General features: G+C 39.4%; 1 protein-coding gene across 5 annotated transcripts in view; it reads left to right on the forward strand.

Annotated features, from left to right (window-relative positions):
• Nucleotides 1–21,016, forward strand: part of GRM1 (glutamate metabotropic receptor 1) — a 697,757-nt gene extending 676,741 nt beyond the window's left edge. For 2 of the 5 annotated variants that reach the window (XM_073627812.1, XM_073627813.1), the window contains exon 9: nt 19,743–21,016. In XM_073627812.1, the coding sequence (XP_073483913.1) occupies nt 19,743–20,553 (811 nt within the window). In that variant the 3' untranslated portion in view covers nt 20,554–21,016. The remainder of the gene's footprint in view (nt 1–19,742) is intronic. The other 3 variants (XM_073627814.1, XM_073627815.1, XM_073627816.1) reach the window with 3 other exon arrangements.
• Nucleotides 21,017–25,765: the final 4,749 nt, after the last annotated feature.

Consider the following 25,765-nt stretch of genomic DNA (forward strand, 5'->3'; position numbering starts at 1 on the left):
CCACCACAGGGGATCACAGCAAGCAGAAATCTTTAAAAGCCAAAAGATGGGAACTGCCAGCGGTGTCCACCAGAGGTCATCTCAACATCAGCCACACCAATGAACCCATAGCAAGGGTACCATAAAATATAGAAGGGGCTCACATAGTGTAAAACTGATAAAATTTATTGAAATGTAATAAAATAAAATGAATACTTACAAACATAATTAGTAGAACAGCCTTAAGTCCGGCTCCGTGGCCACCGGAGCTCGGACAAACCCGTCCTGCTGGAATACAACTCGCTTGGGGGTGACGTCAGCGCGTCGTCTGGCTCCGCCCTACGCGTTTCGTGACATCATCACGTCTTCCAGGGGCACAGGCGGCACGCCGCGTCACCTCCCTTAAATAATACCATGATTGAACCAAGCCTCGCTGTGGATCGCTTCACACCATGGGTCCTCCAAACCTCCGCACACACTTCCGGCATTCGGATGCGCTCCACGGTGCGAGCGATCAGCAGAGGCCACACAGTCCCAGCAATACACACGGACCGACACAAAATTATAAAATCCTATGCATTAAACATAACCAAACTGAACATTGTGCGGATGAACTCACTGCGCAATATATATATATAGCTAAGCACAGTATACAGAATAAAATGAGATAAAATAAAATAAACAATTCCCACATAACTTGGCATTGTTAAATCCCTGATTGGAAACAAGAGATCCAGGTTGGGTGGTTGGAGCCAATCGGACCTGAGAACCAATCAGATCTATATGGGACTAGAATGTTCCCCAGATCGACCCCTATCTAGTTGCTCTAAAGGTAAACTTGTTGAATATCCCTCATTCCCTAAAATCTCGGGGTTACAAAACCAGAAATGGGATAATGTGTTGATTGTGGTCTCCAACCAACATCATTCACCACTAGCGCCATCTAGTGGATATACTAGAAAGTGCTGCCAGCAACCATGTACTGGATTAGAGTCCCAATAAATCTCCACTTGGTGTAAAACACTACCAAGTGGATATTATGGAAAACACAGAAAAAATGTATAAACCCGAAACCTTAAAAAGCAACAGGGAGCAGAACCTCTTTGGGAATAAAACTTAACTAAGACAAATCAAATTCATATGCAGTACAAATAGCTGATCAGAGTTACCAGTGGCATACAAAAAATTACAGGTAGTTGTATATATATGACATACATTATAACCCTATAGACACAGACGTCAAAATGCATTAAGAGTTGTTAATAAACGCATTGACGTCTGTGTCAACATTTAACCCGAAATGGGGCATAGGTTCTGAGTCTGTGAATCCAAGACATTTCGCATTTAGAGATTTCCCTCACAAGGGAGCTTCCCCTCCAATGTGGTCTGTACTTATCGATACCAACGTACAAAGTATTGGAGGGGTCCCTGCCATGGACCTTGTCGAAATGCCTCGACACGGGGTGTTTATCAAAACCCCTGCGGATATTGCTAATATGCTCGGACAATCTGACTTTAAGGGCCCTCCTGGTCCTGCCCACATATTGCAATCCGCAGGGGCATTGTATAAGGTAAATGACCCCCTCGGACGTACAAGTTATAAAAGGTTTAACCTGATAGGCCCGTGAGGTACTTGTGGACGTGAATTGGCAGATCTTTCTACCCCTATAGCTGTTAAGGGAACAAACTTGACAATTCCTGCACTTATAGTACCCTGTGAGGTCATGGAAAAAGGATCTGTTAATAATAGGTGGATCCTGCACTGTTGGGGCAATTTTATTTCCCAATGTGGATGCCCCCTTGAATATAATACGGGGGTTTCTGGGTAAAATTGGACTCAGAATTGGGTCCGTGGTTAAAATATGCCAGTGTTTTTTAATTAGGTCCTTGATCTGACGATGTTGAGTGGAGAATGTGGTGATAAAGGGTAAACTGAAGTCACCCTTAGCCTCCTGACGTTGACCTGTGTCTAATAACAGGGATCTATCTTTGTTCCTTACTTGTTCCAACGATCTCGATAATGTGACCTGATCGTATCCCTTTTCAATAAACCTCTCAGTTAAGATAGTTGCTTGGTTGTCGAAAGTCTCAATTTCCGTACAGTTCCGCCGTAGGCGTGTATATTGCCCTAAGGGGATCGCTTTCAACCAAGATTCGTGGTGGCAACTATCTAAGGGAATAAAGGAGTTCTTATCCGTTGCCTTAAAGTGGGTGGATGTCACCAGTTTGTCCCCCTGGACCCTGATCTTAAGGTCAAGGAAGCTAATTTCCACTATACTAGTCTCGAAGCTCAGCTTGATGCCCCTATCGTTCTCATTCAGAAAAGCCATAAAATTACCGAGCTCTGTCTCACTGCCGTCCCATAGGAGGAGGACATCGTCAATGTACCTGGCCCACAGGACCACCTGTGGTCTGGCCCAGGCCTTGACGACGTCCTCCTCCCACTTGGCCATAAAAAGGTTAGCCAAGCTGGGGGCATATTTTGCCCCCATAGCTACACCCCTATCTTGGCGAAAAAATTGATGATTGAACCAAAAATAGTTATGGCTCGCGGCATAGTGGAGCAGCTCCATGATGAAGTTCTTTTGGGATGGAACAAGATCGGAGTCCCGGGTCAGGTACATATCTACTGCCTCAAACCCTAAATCATGGGGTATGATGGTGTAGAGTGAGGTCACATCAGCAGTGACCAACCTTATACCCGGCTTCCACACAATATGAGACAGCATATTTATGACTTGTGTGGTATCCTTAATGAAGGATGGAACCTTCTGAACTAAAGGCTGCAAAAAGTGGTCTATATACTTGCCCAACCGGGACGTGACCGAATCAATACCGCTGACAATCGGTCGTCCCGGGGGGGCGAGTAAGGCTTTTGTGGACCTTGGGGAGATAATAAATTACCGGAGTACGGGGGGCACATGGTACTAAAAAGAGTTTCTCCCTTTTATCCAGGATCCCCTGGCGATATCCCCTGTCCACTAAAGCCTCCAGTTCTTTTTTGTACTTATCCACAGGGTCCCTAGTGAGGGGAGTATATGTGTCCGTCATAAATATGCTGTCTCATATTGTGTGGAAGCCGGGTATAAGGTTGGTCACTGCTGATGTGACCTCACTCTACACCATCATACCCCATGATTTAGGGTTTGAGGCAGTAGATATGTACCTGACCCGGGACTCCGATCTTGTTCCATCCCAAAAGAACTTCATCATGGAGCTGCTCCACTATGCCGCGAGCCATAACTATTTTTGGTTCAATCATCAATTTTTTCACCAAGATAGGGGTGTAGCTATGGGGGCAAAATATGCCCCCAGCTTGGCTAACCTTTTTATGGCCAAGTGGGAGGAGGACATCGTCAAGGCCTGGGCCAGACCACAGGTGGTCCTGTGGGCCAGGTACATTGACGATGTCCTCCTCCTATGGGACGGCAGTGAGACAGAGCTCGGTAATTTTATGGCTTTTCACAATGAGAACGATAGGGGCATCAAGCTGAGCTTCGAGACTAGTATAGGGGAAATTAGCTTCCTTGACCTTAAGATCAAGGTCCAGGGGGACAAACTGGTGACATCCACCCACTTTAAGGCAACGGATAAGAACTCCTTTATTCCCTTAGATAGTTGCCACCACGAATCTTGGTTGAAAGCCGTCCCCTTAGGGCAATATGCACGCCTACGGCGGAACTGTACGGAAATTGAGACTTTCGACAACCAAGCAACTATCTTAACTGAGAGGTTTATTGAGAAGGGATACGATCAGGTCACATTATCGAGATCGTTGGAACAAGTAAGGAACAAAGATAGATCCCTGTTATTAGACACAGGTCAACATCAGGAGGCTAAGGGTGACTTCAGTTTACCCTTTATCACCACATTCTCCACTCAACATCGTCAGATCAAGGACCTAATTAAAAAACACTGGCATATTTTAACCACGGACCCAATTCTGAGTCCAATTTTACCCAGAAACCCCCGTATTATATTCAAGGGGGCATCCACATTGGGAAATAAAATTGCCCCAACAGTGCAGGATCCACCTATTATTAACAGATCCTTTTTCCATGACCTCACAGGGTACTATAAGTGCAGGAATTGTCAAGTTTGTTCCCTTAACAGCTATAGGGGTAGAAAGATCTGCCAATTCACGTCCACAAGTACCTCACGGGCCTATCAGGTTAAACCTTTTATAACTTGTACGTCCGAGGGGGTCATTTACCTTATACAATGCCCCTGCGGATTGCAATATGTGGGCAGGACCAAGAGGGCCCTAAAAGTCAGATTGTCCGAGCATATTAGCAATATCCGCAGGGGTTTTGATAAACACCCCGTGTCGAGGCATTTCGACGAGGTCCATGGCAGGGACCCCTCCAATATTTTGTACGTTGGTATCGATAAGTACAGACCACATTGGAGGGGAAGCTCCCTTGTGAGGGAAATCTCTAAATGCGAAATGTCTTGGATTCACAGACTCAGAACCTATGCCCCTTTCGGGTTAAATGTTGACACAGACGTCAATGCGTTTATTAACAACTCTTAATGCATTTTGACGTCTGTGTCTATAGGGTTATAATGTATGTCATATATATACAACTACCTGTAATTTTTTGTATGCCACTGGTAACTCTGATCAGCTATTTGTACTGCATATGAATTTGATTTGTCTTAGTTAAGTTTTATTCCCAAAGAGGTTCTGCTCCCTGTTGCTTTTTAAGGTTTCGGGTTTATACATTTTTTCTGTGTTTTCCATAATATCCACTTGGTAGTGTTTTACACCAAGTGGAGATTTATTGGGACTCTAATCCAGTACATGGTTGCTGGCAGCACTTTCTAGTATATCCACTAGCTGGCGCTAGTGGTGAATGATGTTGGTTGGAGACCACAATCAACACATTATCCCATTTCTGGTTTTGTAACCCCGAGATTTTAGGGAATGAGGGATATTCAACAAATTTACCTTTAGAGCAACTAGATAGGGGTCGATCTGGGGAACATTCTAGTCCCATATAGATCTGATTGGTTCTCAGGTCCGATTGGTTCCAACCACCCAACCTGGATCTCTTGTTTCCAATCAGGGATTTAACAATGCCAAGTTATGTGGGAATTGTTTATTTTATTTTATCTCATTTTATTCTGTATACTGTGCTTAGCTATATATATATATTGCGCAGTGAGTTCATCTGCACAATGTTCAGTTTGGTTATGTTTAATGCATAGGATTTTATAATTTTGTGTCGGTCCGTGTGTATTGCTGGGACTGTGTGGCCTCTGCTGATCGCTCGCACCGTGGAGCGCATCCGAATGCCGGAAGTGTGTGCGGTGGTTTGGAGGACCCATGGTGTGAAGCGATCCACAGCGAGGCTTGGTTCAATCATGGTATTATTTAAGGGAGGTGACGCGGCATGCCGCCTGTGCCCCTGGAAGACGTGATGATGTCACGAAACGCGTAGGGCGGAGCCAGACGACGCGCTGACGTCACCCCCAAGCGAGTTGTATTCCAGCAGGACGGGTTTGTCCGAGCTCCGGTGGCCACGGAGCCGGACTTAAGGCTGTTCTACTAATTATGTTTGTAAGTGTTCATTTTATTTTATTACATTTCAATAAATTTTATCAGTTTTACACTATGTGAGCCCCTTCTATATTTTATGGTACCCCTGCTATGGGTTCGTTGGTGTGGCTGATGTTGAGATGACCTCTGGTGGACACCGCTGGCAGTTCCCATCTTTTGGCTTTTAAAGATTTCTGCTTGCTGTGATCCCCTGTGGTGGGGGGTCATGGCCATCTGGTAAGAAGCAACCCCTTCCATTCTCTGGTGGTGGACCCTCCTTCGCTATCACAGAATTACACCCATTATCACTTGGACTTTTGTTGTCTATTTTTGGTGATTGAGACTCACTATGACATTTAACTGACGCCTCATCGGATGGGACTGGTTTTTCACTACAACTAAAAATGCAGCCTAAGAATTAAATGCTGTTTAACTGTTTAAAGTGTTATTAAACCCAAAAACATAAATATAATACATTGCAGCTTACAAATCCTTTATTGTGATGGCTGCATTAGATTTCTGGTTTTAGGCTTTTTCCCCTTATTTTTACCCTGTGATCTGGTCTGTAACACACTTTGTGTCTTAGGGTGTCTCCATTCTGGATGCAGAAGTAATGGTGACACCTAAGGATAGCAGCATTGTCACGATGGGAAAAGGGTAGTGTTAGATGCACTAGCAGATTTAGATGGATTTGACTAACAAATTAAAGACAAGCACCTGATAACATTTTTAAGCAGTTTCAGCAACAGTTTTAATTTTTCCTTTTAGTACAAAGGTTTTACATAAATAAATATAAGCTGACCATTGCAAGTACCCCTGTCAGTGGTAAATGGTTTGTCTCAACCAGCTTGTTCTGTTACAAAAAAGTTGAAAAATAACAGAGGCTGGATCACTAGGTGAAAATAAGTGAAAAAAGCCTAAAAAAAGAAAATGTAGCCATCACCTCCAAGAAATAGTAAGCTGCGATATAATAATTTTCTATTTTGGGGTTTAATACAATTTAAACTCCCATGATATCATTGTAACACAGGTTGTAATCACCAGATCTACAAGTTACCTTCATGGTGTGGTGTTCGAAATTCAGAAATTATTTACATTACAATGACATATATGGTCAGTCACGTTAAAACAATAGTAAAATAGATAATTTGGAAGATTTCATATGCACATGAAAGATTTTTTTTCCCTTCATTCAGATTTTGTTTTGAAAATTTTTTATAACAAATAGACAAAAGAAAATACAAAAAGACATAAAAATAAGATTCACATAACAAACCTAAACAAAAAAGGAAAACAAAAACAAACAGTATCAATACAATTACCATATTCATCGGCATATAACACGCACTTTATCCCCCTGAGGCAAATCACGAGTGCATGTTATGGGCTGATAGTGTACCTCAGAGGGGAAGAAGGCGGACAAGAGTCACCGAGCACCGCCAGAATTCACCGGGCCGTCACCTCCTATATAATCGGCTCTCACTCTGCTCTGACGTCACACACACAATCCCGCCTCCGCCACCGGCATTGGACCACTGTTCTGTCAATCACAAGGTGGGACTGTGTCTGTGACTGCAGACTGAGAAACAAACAGGAGATGACGGCTCGGTGATTTCCTGCATGAGAGATGGTGAGGCTGCAGATGGGCATCAGGCTGCAGATGGGTGCATATCAGGCTGCATTAAGGCTGCAGATGGGCACAGATCAGGCTGAATTAAGGCTGCAGATGGGCACAGATCAGGCTGCATTAAGGCTGCAGATAGGCACAGATCAGGCTGCATTGAGGTGGCAGATGGGCACAGATCAGGCTGCATTGAGGCTGCAGATGGGCACAGATCAGGTTGCATTGAGGCTGCAGATGGGTACATATCAGGCTGCATTGAGGCTGCAGATGGGCACTAATCAGGCTGCATTGATGGGCACTGACCATTATTTTGCTTCAAAGTGGTTTATTTTGAAAAAAAAAGTTTTTTCCCTGAAACCTCCCTATTAAATTGAAGGTGCATGTTATACACCTGTGCGTGTTATACGCCAATAAATACGGTAGTTCACTACTGTCAGATTTTTCGAGGATATACAAAGATATTCAGAAATATCCAACACTAAAATAACTCAAAAATATATTTTTAAGCAAAAAACAAATCAAAAATGGATATTGGACTGTGCAGGCCAGACCAGGAGCTAAATGTTTTATAAAAGTACAAATTATTTAAAATTGGTTAAAAGGATCATACAACATGTGCGTCTCTAAATTCAAAAAAACAAAACCACACATAAACAGTGCTTGTGGAATATACTGTATGTAATCATACGCCAAGAATTGAGTACTAGTATATTAGATCTTCATATGCCAATGTGTTTCGCCATTTGCTTCGTCAGGGCTCTGAGACATATCTAGCACTCATCTAGAGAGGGACAACATCATTTACAATATATTCCAATATTTTACATAGTATTTACAAACATATAATATACATTGCAGCGCCATAGGACTCCCTTGGCAGACGTAGTTGCATCAAGGACACCTCCCGGGGAACAGTCTACCCCAAAGAATCACTAGAGGTTAAAGGAATGACATTGTCTATAGCATACATGTTTAAAACTATGGATCCCTACACATTATATTCATATTTTTGCAGTCCCAAAGGGTAGGGAAATTGGATGAAACCCAACAAGAGGCTATCAACTTACATGCCATAAAAGGTGATCTCGTAGCCACTACCTGGTCATAATCCAATTTACATATCCTAGTAGGCAAAGAACAGGTTCTGGAGTAATCTCGTTGTCATTTACAAAGTTCAACATGTCCAACACTTACTATTCCTACTGGGGGTTCTGTATGGGTCACCCCTAGTTACTCTTCCCTTCTGCCAGTATTGATGTAGCTTTGGACATCTCCAGAACATATGCACAAAGGAGTCAGGAGATTGGGCGCATCTAACACACTCAGAATTTTCTCTCCTGTCTGCCCTATGCAGCAGGTCTGGAGTACGGTAAGCCCTATACAGGATGAAAAGTTGGGTCACTCTATGGGTTGGAGATAACGAAACCAGCTGTACAATCTGCAATATTTAGCCCCATATATCTCCCAAAGCCACATCATTATCTGACTCCTATCTTTGCCTACATTGAATAGGGAATTTAGATAGAAATTCAGAAAGCAATTGCATATATACCCTAGAAATAAGACCCCTAGTGGTATTTGCTTGGACTATACTGCCCAAAATAGGGGTCAGTTGGGGTCAGACCTTAGATCTGAGCATGTCTTGGCTGTAAATATTGAAAAACTAAGTTGTTGATATGTTTTCTGATCCCCATCAAAGTATAACTGCATCAGGGTAGTGACCCCTGCTCGATCCCACCTGGAAATCCCTTCAGTTTGAATATTTCAGAAAATGCATTATTTGACCATAGCAGCGTAAATCTGGTATACCCCAAAATGCCCAGTATTGTTTAGTAGACTGCCAGACATTGTATATCAAGTATAGTGTGGCACATGAAAGATTAATTAAGCATCTTCATATCACTGAGATATCAGTTTATTAAGCAGTGATAAATGATCACTGCTCAGTACACGGACAGATTGCATGGTTAATGTTAATAAAATAAAGAGTCCCCCTACAATAATATATATATATATATATATATATATATATATACACACACACACACGCACACGTTATATATACATATACAGGTATACAAGTGATACTCGAAAAATTAGTATATTGTGCAAAAGTTAATTTCACTAATGCAACTTAAAAGGTGAAACTAATATATGAGATAGACTCATTACATGCAAAGCAAGATAGTTCAAGCTGTGATTTGTCATAATTATGATGATTATGGCTTACAGCTCATGAAAACCCCAAATCCACGATCTCAGAAAATTGGAATATTACATGCAATCAATAAAACAAGGATTGTACATAGAACAATATCGGACCTCTGAAAAGTATAACCATGCATATATACTCAGTACTTGGTTTGGGCCCCTTTTGCAGCAAATACTGCCTCAATGCAGCATGGCATGGAAGCTATCAGCCTGTGGCACTGCTGAGGTGTTATGGAAGACCAGGATGCTTCAATACCGGCCTTCAGCTCTTCCGCATTGTTCGGTCTCATGTCTCTCATCTTTCTCTTGGCAATGCCCCATAGATTTTCTATGGGGTTCAAGTCAGGCGAGTTTGCTGGCCAATCAAGCACAGTAATCCCACGGTCATTGAATCAGGTTTTGGTGCTTTGGCAGTGTGGGCAGGTGCCAAGTCCTGCTGGAAAATTAAGTCAGCATCCCCATAGAGCTCGTCTGTGGAAGGAAGCATGAAGTGCTCCAAAATCTCCTGGTAGACAGCTGCGTTGACCCTGGACTTAATGAAGCACAGTGGACCAACACCAGCAGATTACATGGCTCCCCAAATCAACACAGACTGTGGAAACTTCACACTGGATTTCAAGCATCTTGCAGTGTGTGCCTCTCCATTCTTCCTCCATACTCTGGGTCCTTGGTTTCCAAACGAGATGCAAAATTTGCTCTCATCAGAAAAGAGGACTTTGGACCACTGAGCAACAAACCAGGTCTGTTTTTCTTTAGCCCAGGTAAGACGCTTCTGACGTTGTTTGTTGTTCAGGAGTGGGTTGACAAGAGGAATACGACATTTGAAGCCCATGTCCAGGATCCATCTGTGTGTGGTGGCTCTTGATACACTGACTCCAGCATCAGTCCACTCCTTGTGAAAGTACCCAACAGTTTTGAATGGCCTTTTCCTGACAATCCTCCAGGCTGCAGTCATCCCTGCTGCTTGTGCCCCTTTTTCTTCCACACTTTTCCCTTCCACATAACTTTCTATTAATGTGCTTTGATACAGCACTTTGGGAACATCCAACTTCTTTTGAGGCTTTCCCACCTAATGGAGGGTGTCAATGATGGTTTTGTGCAAAACTGTCAGGTCAGCAGTCTCCCATGATTGTGATTTCTACTGAACCAAACTGAGAGACCATTAAAGGCTCAGGAATCCTTTGCAGGTGTTATGGCTTAAATAGCTGATTAGAGTGGGAGTGCCTAGAACATTGCACCTTTTCACAATATTCTAATTTTATGAGATTGTGGATTTGGGGTTTTCATGAGCTGTAAGCCATAATCATCACAATTATGACAAATCAGGGCTTGAACTATCTTGCTGTGCATGTATTGAGTCTATCTCATATATTAGTTTCACCTTTTAAGTTGCATTAGCAAAATAAATGAACTTTTGCACGATATTCACATTTTTTGAGTATCACCTGTATATATACACACATTATACATATATATACATACACACAATATATATATATATATATATATATATATATATATATATATATATATATATATATATATACATAAATATGATAGGGGGCATGGTTACAGTCTTGGAGTTCTGACCGAGGTATAAGGAAGTTAATAATCTTCCTCTGAGCTGGTGAATTGGGGAGGTTGAATTCTGACACAGATCGCCAGTGAAGCTCTGAGATCACAGCTTCATAAACTGGCCGTTTCTGTGTCAGTCAATGAGGATTCTCAGTGTGAGGAGATCATTGGCAGGAGAACATGTTCAAACACATTCTACTCCCAGTTATCTCTGTTTCATAAACCGTTTATGGACTGTGATCAGTGGCGATCCTCAAGATCAACGCTGTTCACTGCTTCATAAATGGACACCTTAGTGGCAGTGAAAAGAGTTAGTAGCTCAGATATCCTCCAGCATCAAGGCCCACATACATTTGCTTCTACATCTAGCACTACATTATGAGCTATATCCAGAAAAATGATTGCACAAGTTGAATTCATACAGATTAGTTATCCTAAGGTTTAATGGGCTCCTGTATTAGCTCTTACAATGTAGAAAAGGACCCTAAAGGAAAGGGACACAAGTACCCCCCCCCCCCCCCCCCCCGTACAGTGGGACTTTAGAGGCGAACAACGAAAAACCTATATTATAAAAAAAAAGCATATATAAAACATAATAGTAATTTATACTAAAACATTTATGCAGAACAAATTTTACACACAATACATTCTTTACAAATTCAAAAATGAATACAATTTCCTCCATTAGCATGACATGTTTCAAACTGTGCCTGTTAAAAGCAACAATTCCCCAGGCACTCGTTAATTATACTTTCATCCAAAGGCTCATCTGTGGCTGTGCTGTGGTGGTCAACCCTCCGGGGGACCATTGTGAGGGCTTTTCTGAGCTTGGGCGGGGTCCATCACCTTTTGGTGGATAAACAGCGGCAAAGTTTATTTAATTTTTTAAGAAAATCATTTTTGCATATATTCATACATCTTTTTCTATACAATTCAATATTGAATATACTCATTTTCTCTCCTATAAAACGCCTGTGAAGAAGGGACATCATCCTGAAACATGTCAGGCTAATGGAGGAAATTGTATTCATTTTCAAATTTGTAAAGAATGTATTGTGTGTAAAATTTGTTCTGCACAAATGTTTTTGTATAAATTACTATTATGCTTTTATATATGCTTTTTTAAGCATTTTTCTAAATAAATAATATTTTTATGATATAGGTTTTTCGTTGTTCGCCTCTAAAGTCCCACTGAACCGGGGTGTACTTGTGTCCCTTTCCTTTAGGGTCCTTTTTTACAATGAATATTGGGATGTTGGCAAAGCTTTATTGAGAATTCAAGTTTTCTCTTTGTGGTTCACCACTGTATACTTAGCTCTTACAATGTAGTCCTAGTAAGAGTATGTTTGAAGACACCGTAAACACAGCCTTAGCTAGTCAATACATTACACAGACACACTAAAATGCTTGATCAAGCATAGCTATCTAAGTGTTTTCTTAAAATATAACCTTACTTTTTGAATCCCTATGAGATCTAACTTAATGTATCCAAGCAGAGCAGATTGTGACATTATTCAATGAAATGCTTCATTGTATACTAAATGGAAATTAAATTAGAATGTGTTAGAATAAACAAATTAATATTGGTCTTTGTACTTTTTAAACAAGCGAGGTGAACAATTTTTGTAGGTACAATGAAATGTGTTCCTTGTTAGTTTGTAAGCCTTAAACTACATTACAGAAAACCGAACCACACATTTGCTGTTCTAGTTTCTTCTTCGTTTTTCTTCTAAACTGCAGAAGTTCTAAACACATAATCAGCCAAAAAAAAGTGCAATAGCATCAAACTGCATTACACAGTCTAATACAGTTGAACACATGTCCCTTTTTTTTAACAATTCTAAATTATAGTGTTGGAATCGGAAACGGATTTTGAATAGTGACTCAGCTGCATAGGGTTTGTAATTCAGAAATGGAGTCAGCTGGAAGGATTAAATTGCAGCTTTGGGATGTGGTTTGCAATTTGACTGTTTTTCAAAATACAGCATATACAGCTTTATTTATTTATTTATTTATCAAAGAATATAATACAAAATCTGAATAGTAGTGTGGGCATCAGTGCACTTTTTATTTTGCTAAACTGTAAATGTTACACTTAAATTTATAGAAACGGATAATCTGTTTCTTTCTGTGATTACTAATTCCAGCAACAAAATGTAATACCAGATTACCAGTCTTTGGATATGTTTGGCTGCATTAGTTTTCTTCTATTAGGCTAAAACATTTTCAGTGAGTACAGAAATACCATTTTATATTTCCAGAAATACAATGTCCTTGTAAATTCCTGTGGGCTGAACTGGAATCATAAAACAATGTTATTGTTCTTCTGTAAACTGCTAACCTGCATCACCCATGTAATAGAGATAAACAAATGTAAACATGTTAAAGTCCAGCCTGTGTAACAACCATGGTTACCTCCACAGATATAGTGGAGAAAGGAGTATAGCTACCCAGGTACAGGAAGTGTGATATAGCAGAATTACTAGGTGAAAATAAAGAAAAAAGCCTAAAGAAAATGAATGCAGCCATCACATTTAGGGACAAGAAGGCTACAATATATGACATTTTGGGGGGTTTTACACGCTTTTTAATTTCTTAACATATGCTTTGTTAAAATGAAAAGTTTACATGAACACATTTTGGCAGCATAAGAGTTGACTGGTTTTCCTTAGAGTTTGTTTTGTTAAAGAAAAATTAATTAGCATATCTAATATAATAATAATAATAACACCCTCCCTCAAATAGTGAACAGTATCTACTAATTAGGCATATATCAAATTTGAGATCTCTGTACATTTTTTATTACATCTTTTTTTAGCTGGAGTTCAGCTTTAAGTTACAGAAGCACAAGTTGTTCTCAAGCATGTGTGAGCATAAAAAGTGAATGTGAGAAATGAATTACCAAGTATATAACATAAAACTAAACAGTCACTTAGAGGAAGCTCCACAGGAAGCTTGTAAGCATCATTATGCATCATTTAAGGTTTCCACGCCTCATTTCACTGAACCTCAAGAGATTTTACCCCGCTGAGTTCTACCAGGTTTACACATCCTAGCTTTCCTTTAAATCAAGGACTGTGAAAGCTAGATTTCTACCATCACTCACTGAGACATAATAGAAAAGCTTTTGTCCAACAGTCTGCAATACAGGAACATAGATGGCCATTATGTGTTAGGTCTTGTTGCATCTAGGTTTCTTTTTTGATTCTTGTATTATTTTATCTTACTCTTTTCCAGACTGAGTTTGAGTAAGCATTCAAGTCTTCTTACAGTTCAGTTTTGAAAATGTCCTATTACAGTTAGAGAACAACACATTTTCCTATAATTTTTCACAATTTATTTTGTTGAAATGACAAAGGTCTCTTTAACATTCCTGATTATCATTCTTTAGTTGTCTGGTACTGCTGACACACAGCATACCTAAGAAAAGAATATTTTTAAATATGTCTTATACTTAAAATGTTTCTCAGGAGGAGATGTCAAGGCTGACACAAGGTTCTTTGAACAGTTTTATGCCGCGTACACACGGTCGGAATTTCTGACAACAAATGTTCGATGTGAGCTTGTTGTCAAAAATTCCGACCGTGTGTAGGCTCCATCAGACAGTGGTTTGTCGGAATTTCCAACAACAAAAATTTGAGGGGCAAACACAAAAGTGTTGTGTTTATAATTTTGCTCAGTGTATATTGGGCACAGCCTGATTGGGTGATTCAAAGAATGCTGCTGTTTACAGCTTATGTGAGATATGATCAGGAAAACAAAAGGGCCAGACCTTTGAAGTGTAAAACTATTTACATTAACACCAATATGGAGGTTAGGATTAGTTTGATGCTGCAACACCCTCAGTGGTTTAAATACTGTACATTTCTATCTAACTAAAATATATTTCCAATTATAATATTATTAACATCAGTTGATGGAGATTTCACATAAACTCATTATCTAACAAGCCTGTCCCAGGTCTGTCCTCATTAAGATACAAAGAAGCCCAGCCTCTACACTTTTAACCCCATGTTAGACAGTGTTCAAAACTAGTTACTAGCCCAAGATAAGCCCGCAGGTTAATTATGACAAACACAGCTGCCCAGACCCTCTTTTTTTGCTGGGGTCTAGGAAATAGCATCTAAAAAGTAAGCTGCATTTTTTTTTTTAAGTTATGCTACGCAAATGGGGACATGTAACAATTATAAAGTGGGTGTTATACCAATTTGGATCAAAAATTGGAAATACACGTTTATGTCTAAGGCTGGCCATACATTATACAATTTTCTTGTACAATTTTCCTTTAGATTTGCTAAAACCATATAGTATGAGGTCAGACCTAAAAACTTTCAATTTGTATACAATCAGACAGGCCCTTGCACTGCATAGCTGAAGGTAAATCTAAAGAACATTTAATAAGAAAATTGCATAATGTGTGGCCAGCTTTAGTATAAATCCAACAACCATGTGTGGTAGATCAGTTGTCTGCATAATTACTATTATAGATGTAATCCACTTTTTGTGATTTTTTTTTTTTTTATACAACATGGTACATTTCAGCACATTTAAACTATTTTCTATTCAATGCTTATCTGCCCCCCTTGTAGGCAAAGTTTTTATCAAGACAAACCCTTGTTCTAGATAGAGTACATGTGTCCCCAGGAAACTCTTTCTTCCATTCTACTTAAACGATCCTCATAAACTTGGTCTTTTTTTTATAAAAATTTAATTTGAGTTGTAAAGATGTGAAGGCTTTTCTAAAGAAAACAAATGATAAGACTTTTAACACCTTTTATTTTGATGCATTTAGCTGAATTAAACAGAAAGTTCAATTGGGCTTTAAATATTATCATACAAATCGCTAGAAAAAATGCTAAATGTATTTTTAACAGCATGTTAAATTAGAATTACTAGTGGAGCGATAACTGTGCTACACACCTTTGTTGCTAGATTTTTTTTAAACTTAGGGGGAGATTTACTAAAATTGGGGTGTAAAAAAATCTGGTGCAGCTCTGCATAGAAACCAATCCGTTTCCAGGTTTTATTGTCAAAACTTAATTGAATAAGCTGAAGTTAGAAGCTGATTGGCTACCATGCACAGCTGCACCAGATTCTGAGATCTCAAGTTTTAATAAATCCCCCAGAGTTCTCTGCATATGCCTACTAGTGATTAGTGAAGATGTCACAAGCATCCCTGTCCCTTTGTTACGTGATGCTGTGGGACTTGTATGACCCCTTTGACATTGACAACGCCTGGCGTTAGCGCTAAAGTGCCGCTTTTCGATCGCTAGCGGGGAGAGTTTAACCCCAAAAAAGGGTTAAAAACTCCCGTTTTGTGGCACTTTCAAATCTCTTTTAAGACGCTTTGGAAGCGTTGCCCATTCATTGCAATGGACAGGGCATTTTTGGAGCACTAAATACAGCTCTCCCAACGCTCCCCAAACATGCTGCTTGCAGGAATTTTGGTAACGTCCCACAAGCGCACCGCCCAAGTGTGAAAAGTCACACTGCAGTGAATGATAGGTGGTTTTTAGGCGCTTATCAGAGGCTATTTCCAGTGCTAAAGCGCCTGAAAAACCCCCCAGTGTGAAAGGGGTCTAATTCCCCTGCTGCATCTGATTGGGCCAGCAACCTGCTATCATGTGACAGTGTCCCGTGGATTTGAGCTGAACCAGGTTTGACCCAAACCTTATCTGATCACTATTGTCTATAATAATATATGCATAGAAACACAGAAGACTGATCGTTAAAACAGAACAAGTGGTTCATCAAATTTACTTAAAGTTTATTGACTCCCTGCCTATGCTGGAATTCACTATGCATTCACTACTCTTTCTATAAAAAATACTTTCTAACATTATGCTTGAACCTTCCTCCTGCTACTTTGAGGTGATGCCCCCCCCCTTGCTGTTGATTTCAGATTCATATTAAAATAACTGTCTTTCTGTCACCTCTGCACCAAGTCTCACTTTACAGCCAATGCCTTTATTTGGCTTTTCTAGGTGTATGATTAGTGTAAGACTGTTGGACACAGCCACTGATGAGGAAAGCATAGCCAGGCATTTCTTATAACACAATACAGCCATAGCATTTTCAGAAGAATGCTGGAAATGGCAACCCCCATACTTTTCTCATGAAAGGTGCACTTTAATTGTTGAACCAACTACAATTAAATGTATTAATTTCAGACCAATACAAGATAAATTCTGGTTGGCTGCTATGGTTTATTGCACTCAAAAATTAAACCTCAACTGTAGGGGGAAAAACAAGATAGAAAGGCCCTTTTCCTCATCCCTCTATGAACCCACCCTTTATTTTGAACAATTTTAAATATATACCTTAACTGGGAAATTAGAACTGCAGTGTGGATCACTGTCCTTCTTTCAATCATGAATCGGGCTTTAGCTGGGCTTCCAAACACTGTGACATATGAGAGCTGATGTACCCAGGCAGAGCACTGTGCGCTTAAGTTGACTGATGGTGCAGAGTTCAAGGGAATGTCAACAACCATGTGGGTGAACAGGAAAGAATTAGGTGATGTTGGACAATTTTCAACCTGGAAGTGGGGTAGCAACCACTAGGCACTGGGAAATGAGGCAGAGAGCAGAAAAGGAGTGTGCAGAATCTATCCTGTGCATTTAAAATAAAAACATAAACACAAGAGGGAAAAGGATAGCAAGGATGTAAAAAAAAAAAAAAAAAAGTTCAAATATTTTTCAGTTTCAATAAGACCATTTTGGAAATTTGATCCTACCGGAAAAAAAGTGAAAGTAATTGCAATGGTCTAGCGAGAAGTTGCAATCTGGCAACATACAATCCTCAGCTGCTCTTTAGAACTGGATTTACATTATTATTAATTCATCACAACGTGAAGCATATGTGTGACCAAGCAACTCTTTATTTTATTGCTTGCTTATTGTCTGGTTAAGCAGAAAGGAAGATAATGGGAATATTATCATAATTTCAGCACAATTGTGGAAAGGGTTGAAAAAGCAAGAAATAATTATCGCAACAGCTCTCCTGCATTTTTGCAGGATTTCTGAATACAATTCAGTGTGTTTTCAGCTAAATACCAGATTTCATTGCATATAAAACAGAAATGTAATTGTAATTTAAAGCAGACGGGTTAACATGATGCTTTATGGATCAAAGTCAGATGTTAAAATACTGCTTGAATTAATACATATGGAATTTTTAGAATTTTGCAAAATATCATATTTTATCATTTGTCTTAGACTAGGGGATTTTACTTTAGTAATAACAATGAAATGTCATTACATGTATGTTGATTCACGATTAACAAATGGCATGCCTCACTTGTACTGACTTGTGTTTGCCTCTGTAAACCATGTAAAATTTTTTTAGATATTTATTGCATGTTTCATTACTGTTACGGGCAATTGAAGTGAGCATGGAGTGTAAGCTAAGAATCACATTGCTATGCTATGATGAGCTAAATTTCCATTACTGCATCTCTGTTTTGCTTCCACCAGTTTCTGCTATAAGTATGGTACTTGCATGTAAACCAATACAAAGGATTTTGCAAATGGCATCCATGAATTTACATCTATCATTCAATTAAACAGATTTAATTCTGGAACAGAAATAAATAGAAAAGAGGAAATAATTTCAAGTAATGTTTAAATAAAATATTAAATATATAAAATGTAACTTGTTGATATATCAATAATGATAAAAGTCTTCTTTTTTCAAGGACACGCCCTGCTTGTGTAAAACAACAAATACAGTACAAGATGCTAAAATTCAGTTAATTTGGTTTTTCCTAATATTTTTTGCTAAAAGTTATGTTGCATATACATCATTAAAGTACCGTTCTCAAAATGCAACATGGTAATAAATAGGTTACGTATATCCTTAAAGCTCAGTCACAATTAGTACCTATAAAAGGCTGTAACAATATAGAAGAGAAGGAAACTTTTTTTAAGCACACAGGTATTTTATAGAGTATCTGACACTGAAAGCTAAGTAACACAACCACATTAATAGCAGCAGTATAGGTTTATGCCTTTAAGATTGTAGAATAAAATAATGCAGCATTAGGGGACATACAAAAGAAAGACAGCATATGTTTTAAAGACCTTGCACTAGAAATACAAGTTCTTGTTATTTAATTTGCTACCCGCCCATGCAAAAAAAAAATAAATAAAAGGTAGTGAAAAAGTTAATAAATATACATACTATAGGGAAAAAAATATTATGTTTACTTACTTTAAACCCGGTGAGGGTGATATCATGCTCCTTCTGGTAAGATCCTGCGGAATGCGGAGTAGCCCAGATCTTGCAAAAAGATTGCTACTGCACCATACTGGACTGTCATCTGGTGACATTTTGGGCTGCCCATTATTCCACTGGATCTCACTGGAAGGAAAGTGACCTCACCCTCTGCAGGATGAAAGCCAGGGGTAAGGTAAGCCTGTTTATTAATCTTTTCCATTATTTTTTTTTTCAATTTATTTCAGTATTTTGACACGGGTGCAAAGCAAATAACAGGACCTTGCTTGAAGTGTAAGGTCTTCTTTAATCTAGTTTGAAAATATAAATTGCAAAATATAAAAGGTCCCATACAATTAGATTATTCATTTTTTGTTTACTAGTATTTGAGGTTTAGATGAAACAGGAATGCACCACTCTAATTTGGTTATTATTTTTCAGATTTAAATTGCAGAAAAGAAGAGAAAACCACAGTAACCCAATAAATCCTACAAACAGACCATTCATTTACATATTTTGTTACTTTTGTTTTTAAGTTTTGATGTTATTATGTGCATGCTATTTATTCAAATGCATCCATCTTTATTTTATTCATAGTTCTAATGGAAAGTCTGTGTCATGGTCTGAACCAGGTGGAAGACAAGTACAGAAGGGGCAACCCATGTGGCACAGATTATCAGTGCATGTGAAGACCAAGGAGACCGGGACGTCAAATCAAACAGCTGTAATCAAGCCTATAACCAAAGGCTACCAAGCACAGAGCAAGAGTCTCACCTTTTCAGATATGAGCACTAATACATTGTATAACGTAGAGGAGGAAGATGAAAATGAGCCAGCGAGGTTCAACCTTCCTTGCAGCCCATCCATGGTGATACATAGGCGGTTGACCACAACACCGCCACCTTCTCAAGAATTTGAGGAAGGGACAAGATATCTGTCAGATCAAGTCTCCAAGAGCCTACCTTTGCAAAAGTCTATTCTTGACCAACTTCATGGTGTGATCAATAAATTCTCTACTGGAATTCCAGACTTTAACTCAATTATACCAATACCAGGACCAGAGAATGGAGTTGACTATCCCACTCAGAAAGTGCTTCCACTTCAGTTGGCAGCTTTCAGTGAAGGTATAGACTCCTCCACAGAGGAGGTAGAAAATGAAAAATTAAACCTTATTCGGGATTACATGTATGATAGCACAGATACTCCTGATGAGGACCTTGTTCCAACCAAACTAGTACTGGAGGACTCACCGGCTTTGACACCTCCTTCCCCTTTTCGGGATTCAGTTGCTTCTGGCAGTTCTGTGCCTAGTTCACCTGTGTCTGAGTCAGTGCTTTGTACGCCCCCAAGTGTGAGCTATGCTTCAGTCATGTTAAGGGACTTCAAGCAGACTTCATCCACCTTGTAGGCAAAATTCTTTTATTTGCAAGACAACACAGGGCTTGTCATTTGGCAACAAAATAGGACAATTTCTAACAAATAGCAAAGCAAATAAGTGTCCTGCACTAATACTGATCTCTATGAGGGCTCTTAACTTTTCTGTATTTGTTCACTGTATTGTAAATCAAAAACATACAGTGCAGTATATTTAAACAAGCACAAACTTGTAACATACATCTAAGGATTTATATAATACACTATTGTTATTCACAGTCAACAGTTTTGGTAAACCTCATCCATCTCAGTTATATCTATCTAAGCAGACACTGATCATGGATCTTAACCTGGAACTAATACAATATCATCCTGTAAGTGGAACTTTTGTATATGTGTGATTACCTAAATGTGAATAAGCCTAGGTTTGTCCACTAATAATAATTGATATTGTTTTGCAGAGACATGTATAGTTGAAGAATTTCCTAAATATATATATATATATATATATATATATATATATATATATATATATATATATATATATATATATATTATACATTTAATTTACTTCTTATTCTAAAAACAGTTAAAATCAATAAAAGTTTATATTGCTGTTCTTTGAATTCCCTTTATAGTTTAGAATTTAGACTGAATATGTATCCAAACAATGCAGTATATAATACTTATTATGTTTAATTGGGTTGTTACAACCTTATTAATTCATTTAGCAAGATCTTAGAAAGTGTTTTAATTGTTCATCATATTTTAATTCAGTTTAAAATAGGTCACTGCTCATTACAGTGCTAGATCAAAGTTATATTTAATCATATTTTTATATGTGAAAATGAATATGATCAAATTATTATTTATTTATATGTTCAGGGTGACCTTTATACTTAAAGTGGACCTGCACTTTGCCCATTCTGCACAAAGTAAAGGTTCACTCCTGTGTGGGGCATACATTACATGTTATCACCTTCCAACTGCTCCCTCATTAAACAAATCTACCACAAACCCATCAGAAATGTTAGTTTTAGGCTGGCCATACATGGCTCAAGTTTGTCCTGCCAGCACCAACTAAACATACTTGGAAAATTTAAGAAACTGGGTGAAAAATAATTGGCTGAATATTGGCTGCACCCTTTTAAATGCAGTCACTGTTCGGGTATTTAACCAGCTGTGGGTGTTTGAGCTGCTTTCATAGAATAGCCAGCAGCATAGATTCTTCCATTCATGCTATTTAACATGGATGGAGCAATCTATTAGATTTCTGTCATTCAGCCAGAACAAGAGAAATGTATATGTGTATGTCTATCTTAAGTGTTAACTTACTGAACAAGCCTTAACAAAGCTAAAAAAAGCAAAAGTTTTGTATATTTTACCATACCTTATGACAAGCCTGGCCATTATGGCAACAAGTGTGGCATTGTGGGAAAACAGGTCACATGTCACATGCTCCCTTCAACCTTGCATTTTACAGGTGAACATTCAGAGGAACAAAGTATGGGCAGAAAAAAATTGTTACTTTGCCCAATAAGAGCAAAGTATAGGTCCATCTTAAATAGGCTTATGATGCCAAGCAGGAGAAAGCTGCCTCACAGACATCGAAATGGTTTTCCCGAAATCTGTCTGGTTTTGGAATAATCAGCTGCCAATTGTTATTTTTATGGTTACCTTAAGGTCAGAGCAGAAATCACCCCCTAACTTCCTATTATGCCTTTGGACATGAAGTAAATGGAAACTTCCCTAATGTTACATAGACAGCATAAAGTCACCAGACAGAGGTTTTAAACCTTCCCTATTCTTTATACTTTAAAACCAAAGTCCAAGTAGGAAAAAGGGATGTATTGCTGGTTAAGTGTAGGGGTAGAGGGATAAGGTTTAATACTTGCCTTACATCTCACTATGGAAAACTCCCTCCATCTGTGTGACTGGTCCCTGGAAGCCTCTTCTCTAAAACAGCCCAGCTGGCAGCTGCTCATTGATGTCATCAAGTAAATGCAGGGCCAATATTCCTGACTTGTATGTGAGTAAGAATGCGTGTGGAGAGAAGAAGAGAGCACCATAGCTGGTGTTCAGTTAACCACTTCAGCCCCGGACCATTAGGCTGGCAAAAGACCAGAGCACTTTTTGTGATTCGGCACTGCGTCGCTTTAACAGACAATTGCACGTGGCTCCCAAACAAAATTGACGTCCTTTTTTCCCCACAAATAGAGCTTTCTTTTGATGGTATTTGATCACCTCTGCGGTTTTTATTTTTTGCGCTATAAACAAAAAAATAGCGACAATTTTGAAAAAAAATGCATTATTTTTTACTTTTTGCTATAATAAATATCCCCAAAAAATATATAAAAAAAATTATTTTCCTCAGTTTAGGCCGATACGTATTCTTCTACATATTTTTGGTAAAAAAATCGCAATAAGCGTTTATTGATTGGTTTGCGCAAAAGTTATAGCGTCTACAAAATAGGGAATAGTTTTGTGGCATTTTTATTAATCATTTTTTTTACTAGTAATGCCAGTGATCAGCAATTTTTATCATGACTGCGACATTATGGTGATCAGATCAGACACTTTTGGCGCTATTTTGGGACCATTCATATTTATACAGCGATCAGTGCGATTAAAAATGCATTGATTACTGTGTAAATGTGACTGGCAGTGAAGGGGTTAACCACTAGGGGCGCTGTAGGGGTTACATGTGTCCTAGGGACTGATTCTAACTGTGGGGGAGATGGGCTATGTGTGACATGACAATGATCACCGCTCCTGATCACAGGGAGCTGTGATCAGTTTTAGTGTCACTTGGCAGAACGGGGAAATGCTTGCTTACATCAGCATTTCTCCGTTCGTCCTCTCCGTGAGACGATCGCGGGTATTCCTGCTGACATCGAGTCCGTGGGACCTGCGATCACACTCACTGAGCTTTCGGCGAGCCGCTTCTTAAAGGGCAACATACAGGTACGTTAATATGCCTGTACGTGCCCTTCTGCCGACGTATAGCGGCGTGAGCTGGTCGGCAAGGGGTTAAACTGAGTCTGGCTAAATATAAGTGAGCTTTGTCCATTCTCAAGTAACTCCATTGCAAAAAAAAAAAAAAAAAGCTAGTCCATTTCCTGCATCTAATCCATTTTAAAAATAAACACTGGGTTAGCCAAATGACCATTGTACTCCTGAGCCTTTCCATGTGGTAAGCATTAAAGAAGCATTGAGACTAGGAGTTGAGAATCTTCACTGAATAAATTGCGCTATAACTTTAGCGCAAACCAATCAATATATGCTTATTGGGATTTTTTTTTTTAACCAAAAACATGTAGCAGAATACAGAATAAATTGATGAAAAAATTTGATTTTTTACATTTTTTTTATTGGATATGTTTTATAGCAAAAAGTAAAAAATATTGTTTTTTTTCAAAATTGTCGGGGTTTTTTTGTTCATAGTGCAAAAAATGCAGAGGTGCTGAAATACCACCAAAAGAAAGCTATATTTGTGGGAGAAAAAAAAATGTATTTGGGTACAGTGTCGCATGACTGCACAATTGTCAGTTAAAGCAACACAGTGCCATATCACAAAAAATGGCCTGGTCAGGTAGGGGGGTAAACCTTCTGGAGCTGAAGTGGTTAAGTTATTTACCCATGTCCCCATGGTTGCTAAACAAGCAATTGGCAGAGCATTAAAACCCCCTACTCTCTCCAAAAACGGAAACTAAATCTTGGATCACGCAAACTATGTAACATGAGAAGGTGGAGGCCAGGGTAACTGATGCAATGCAAAAATACTCAGCTGTTTGGTTTAAGCATTTTCTTCTAGCTGGAATGGACTATAGCCTAAGATGAGCTAGACCACCCCTCTCCTGTATTTCTTTTTTCCTCCCCCTCTTCTTTCCCCTTACGCCAACTGTCCTCTTCCCTCCCCTTCATATTTCCCAATGTCTGACTATTATCTATACTGAGACTTTGTTTATCAAGCCACCAAATATCTGTAGTTTCTTTATACTTTGGTCTAGCTCATTGAAGAGCAACCTGATGCTGAATATTGTATATATAATTGATACAATGTGCGCATTGATGTCTGATGATTGGCCAAAGCATGCACCTGACCTGCATGCTTTGGCCAATCACAGCGCGCTCTGTTGTGAGAGCCATGATTGGCCAAAGGCAGGGTGCCTTTAGCCAATCATGGCTCAGGTGGCTAAGTCCATGTCCCACACTATAAAAGGCTGCTTACACGGCGGCCCTATATATTGTGATAATTTAGAGAGAAAATTAGCTAGAAGCAGGTTAGTTAGTGGCGTGCAGGCAGTTTAGTGTATATATAGATATACAGTGTAAGTATATAATCTGCATTCAGTGTAGACTATATATATATTGCAGGCTGTGTAGTATATATATATATATATATATATATATAATGCAGTCAGTGTACAGTATATAATAATACAGTGTATTGAAGTGGTTAAGGGGAACCCTATGACAGAATTAAGAAAAAAATCGGCATGGCCCCCCCTCCTAGTCCATACCAAGCCCTTTGGGTCTGGTGTAGATTTTAAGGGGAACACCAAGACAACATTTTTTTAAAATTTGGCGTGGGGTCCCCCCCAAAATCCATACCAGATCCTTATCTGAGCAAGAAGCCTGTCAGGCCAGGGAAGGGGGGGACGAGTGAGCACCCCCCTCCCTGAACCATACCAGCCCGCTTGCTCTCAACATGGGGAGGGTGCAAGTTGATGGGGACAAGTGCCTCGTCCCCACAATCCCGCCCCCCCATGTGAATGGGTATTGGGTACATTGTACCCCTACCTATTCAACAAAAAAGTGCAAAAAAGTAAAAAACACAAAAGACAGTTTTTGACAATTCCTTTATTAAAAAAGAAAAAAAAGTATTGCGATGTCCATCCATCTTCAATGACACCGCCCAACGGACTTGAAAAATGAAAAGAAAAAAAGCTCTGCCTCGATGGGAGTTGTCTCGCTGACTGCTGTCTCTTGGCTGTGGCAGCTGTTATATAGGCAAGGGCAGGGCCAGCCGGTGACGTAACCGAGTGATCCCCCCCTTCTGACATCATGTGCCGTCAGAGGGGGGCAGGGTCATCAGGTTACGTCAGCAGGTGCGCTCGCCCTTGCCTATATAACAGCTGTCAGAGTGAAAAGGCAGCAGTCGACGAGATGCCTCCCATGGAGGAGGAGTATTTTCTTTTTTTTGCCTTATTTCGGATCCGCCGGGCGGTATGATCAACGATTTA

This window comes from Aquarana catesbeiana, linkage group LG04, assembly GCF_042186555.1.
Source record: "Aquarana catesbeiana isolate 2022-GZ linkage group LG04, ASM4218655v1, whole genome shotgun sequence".
NCBI classification, from domain to species: domain Eukaryota; kingdom Metazoa; phylum Chordata; class Amphibia; order Anura; family Ranidae; genus Aquarana; species Aquarana catesbeiana.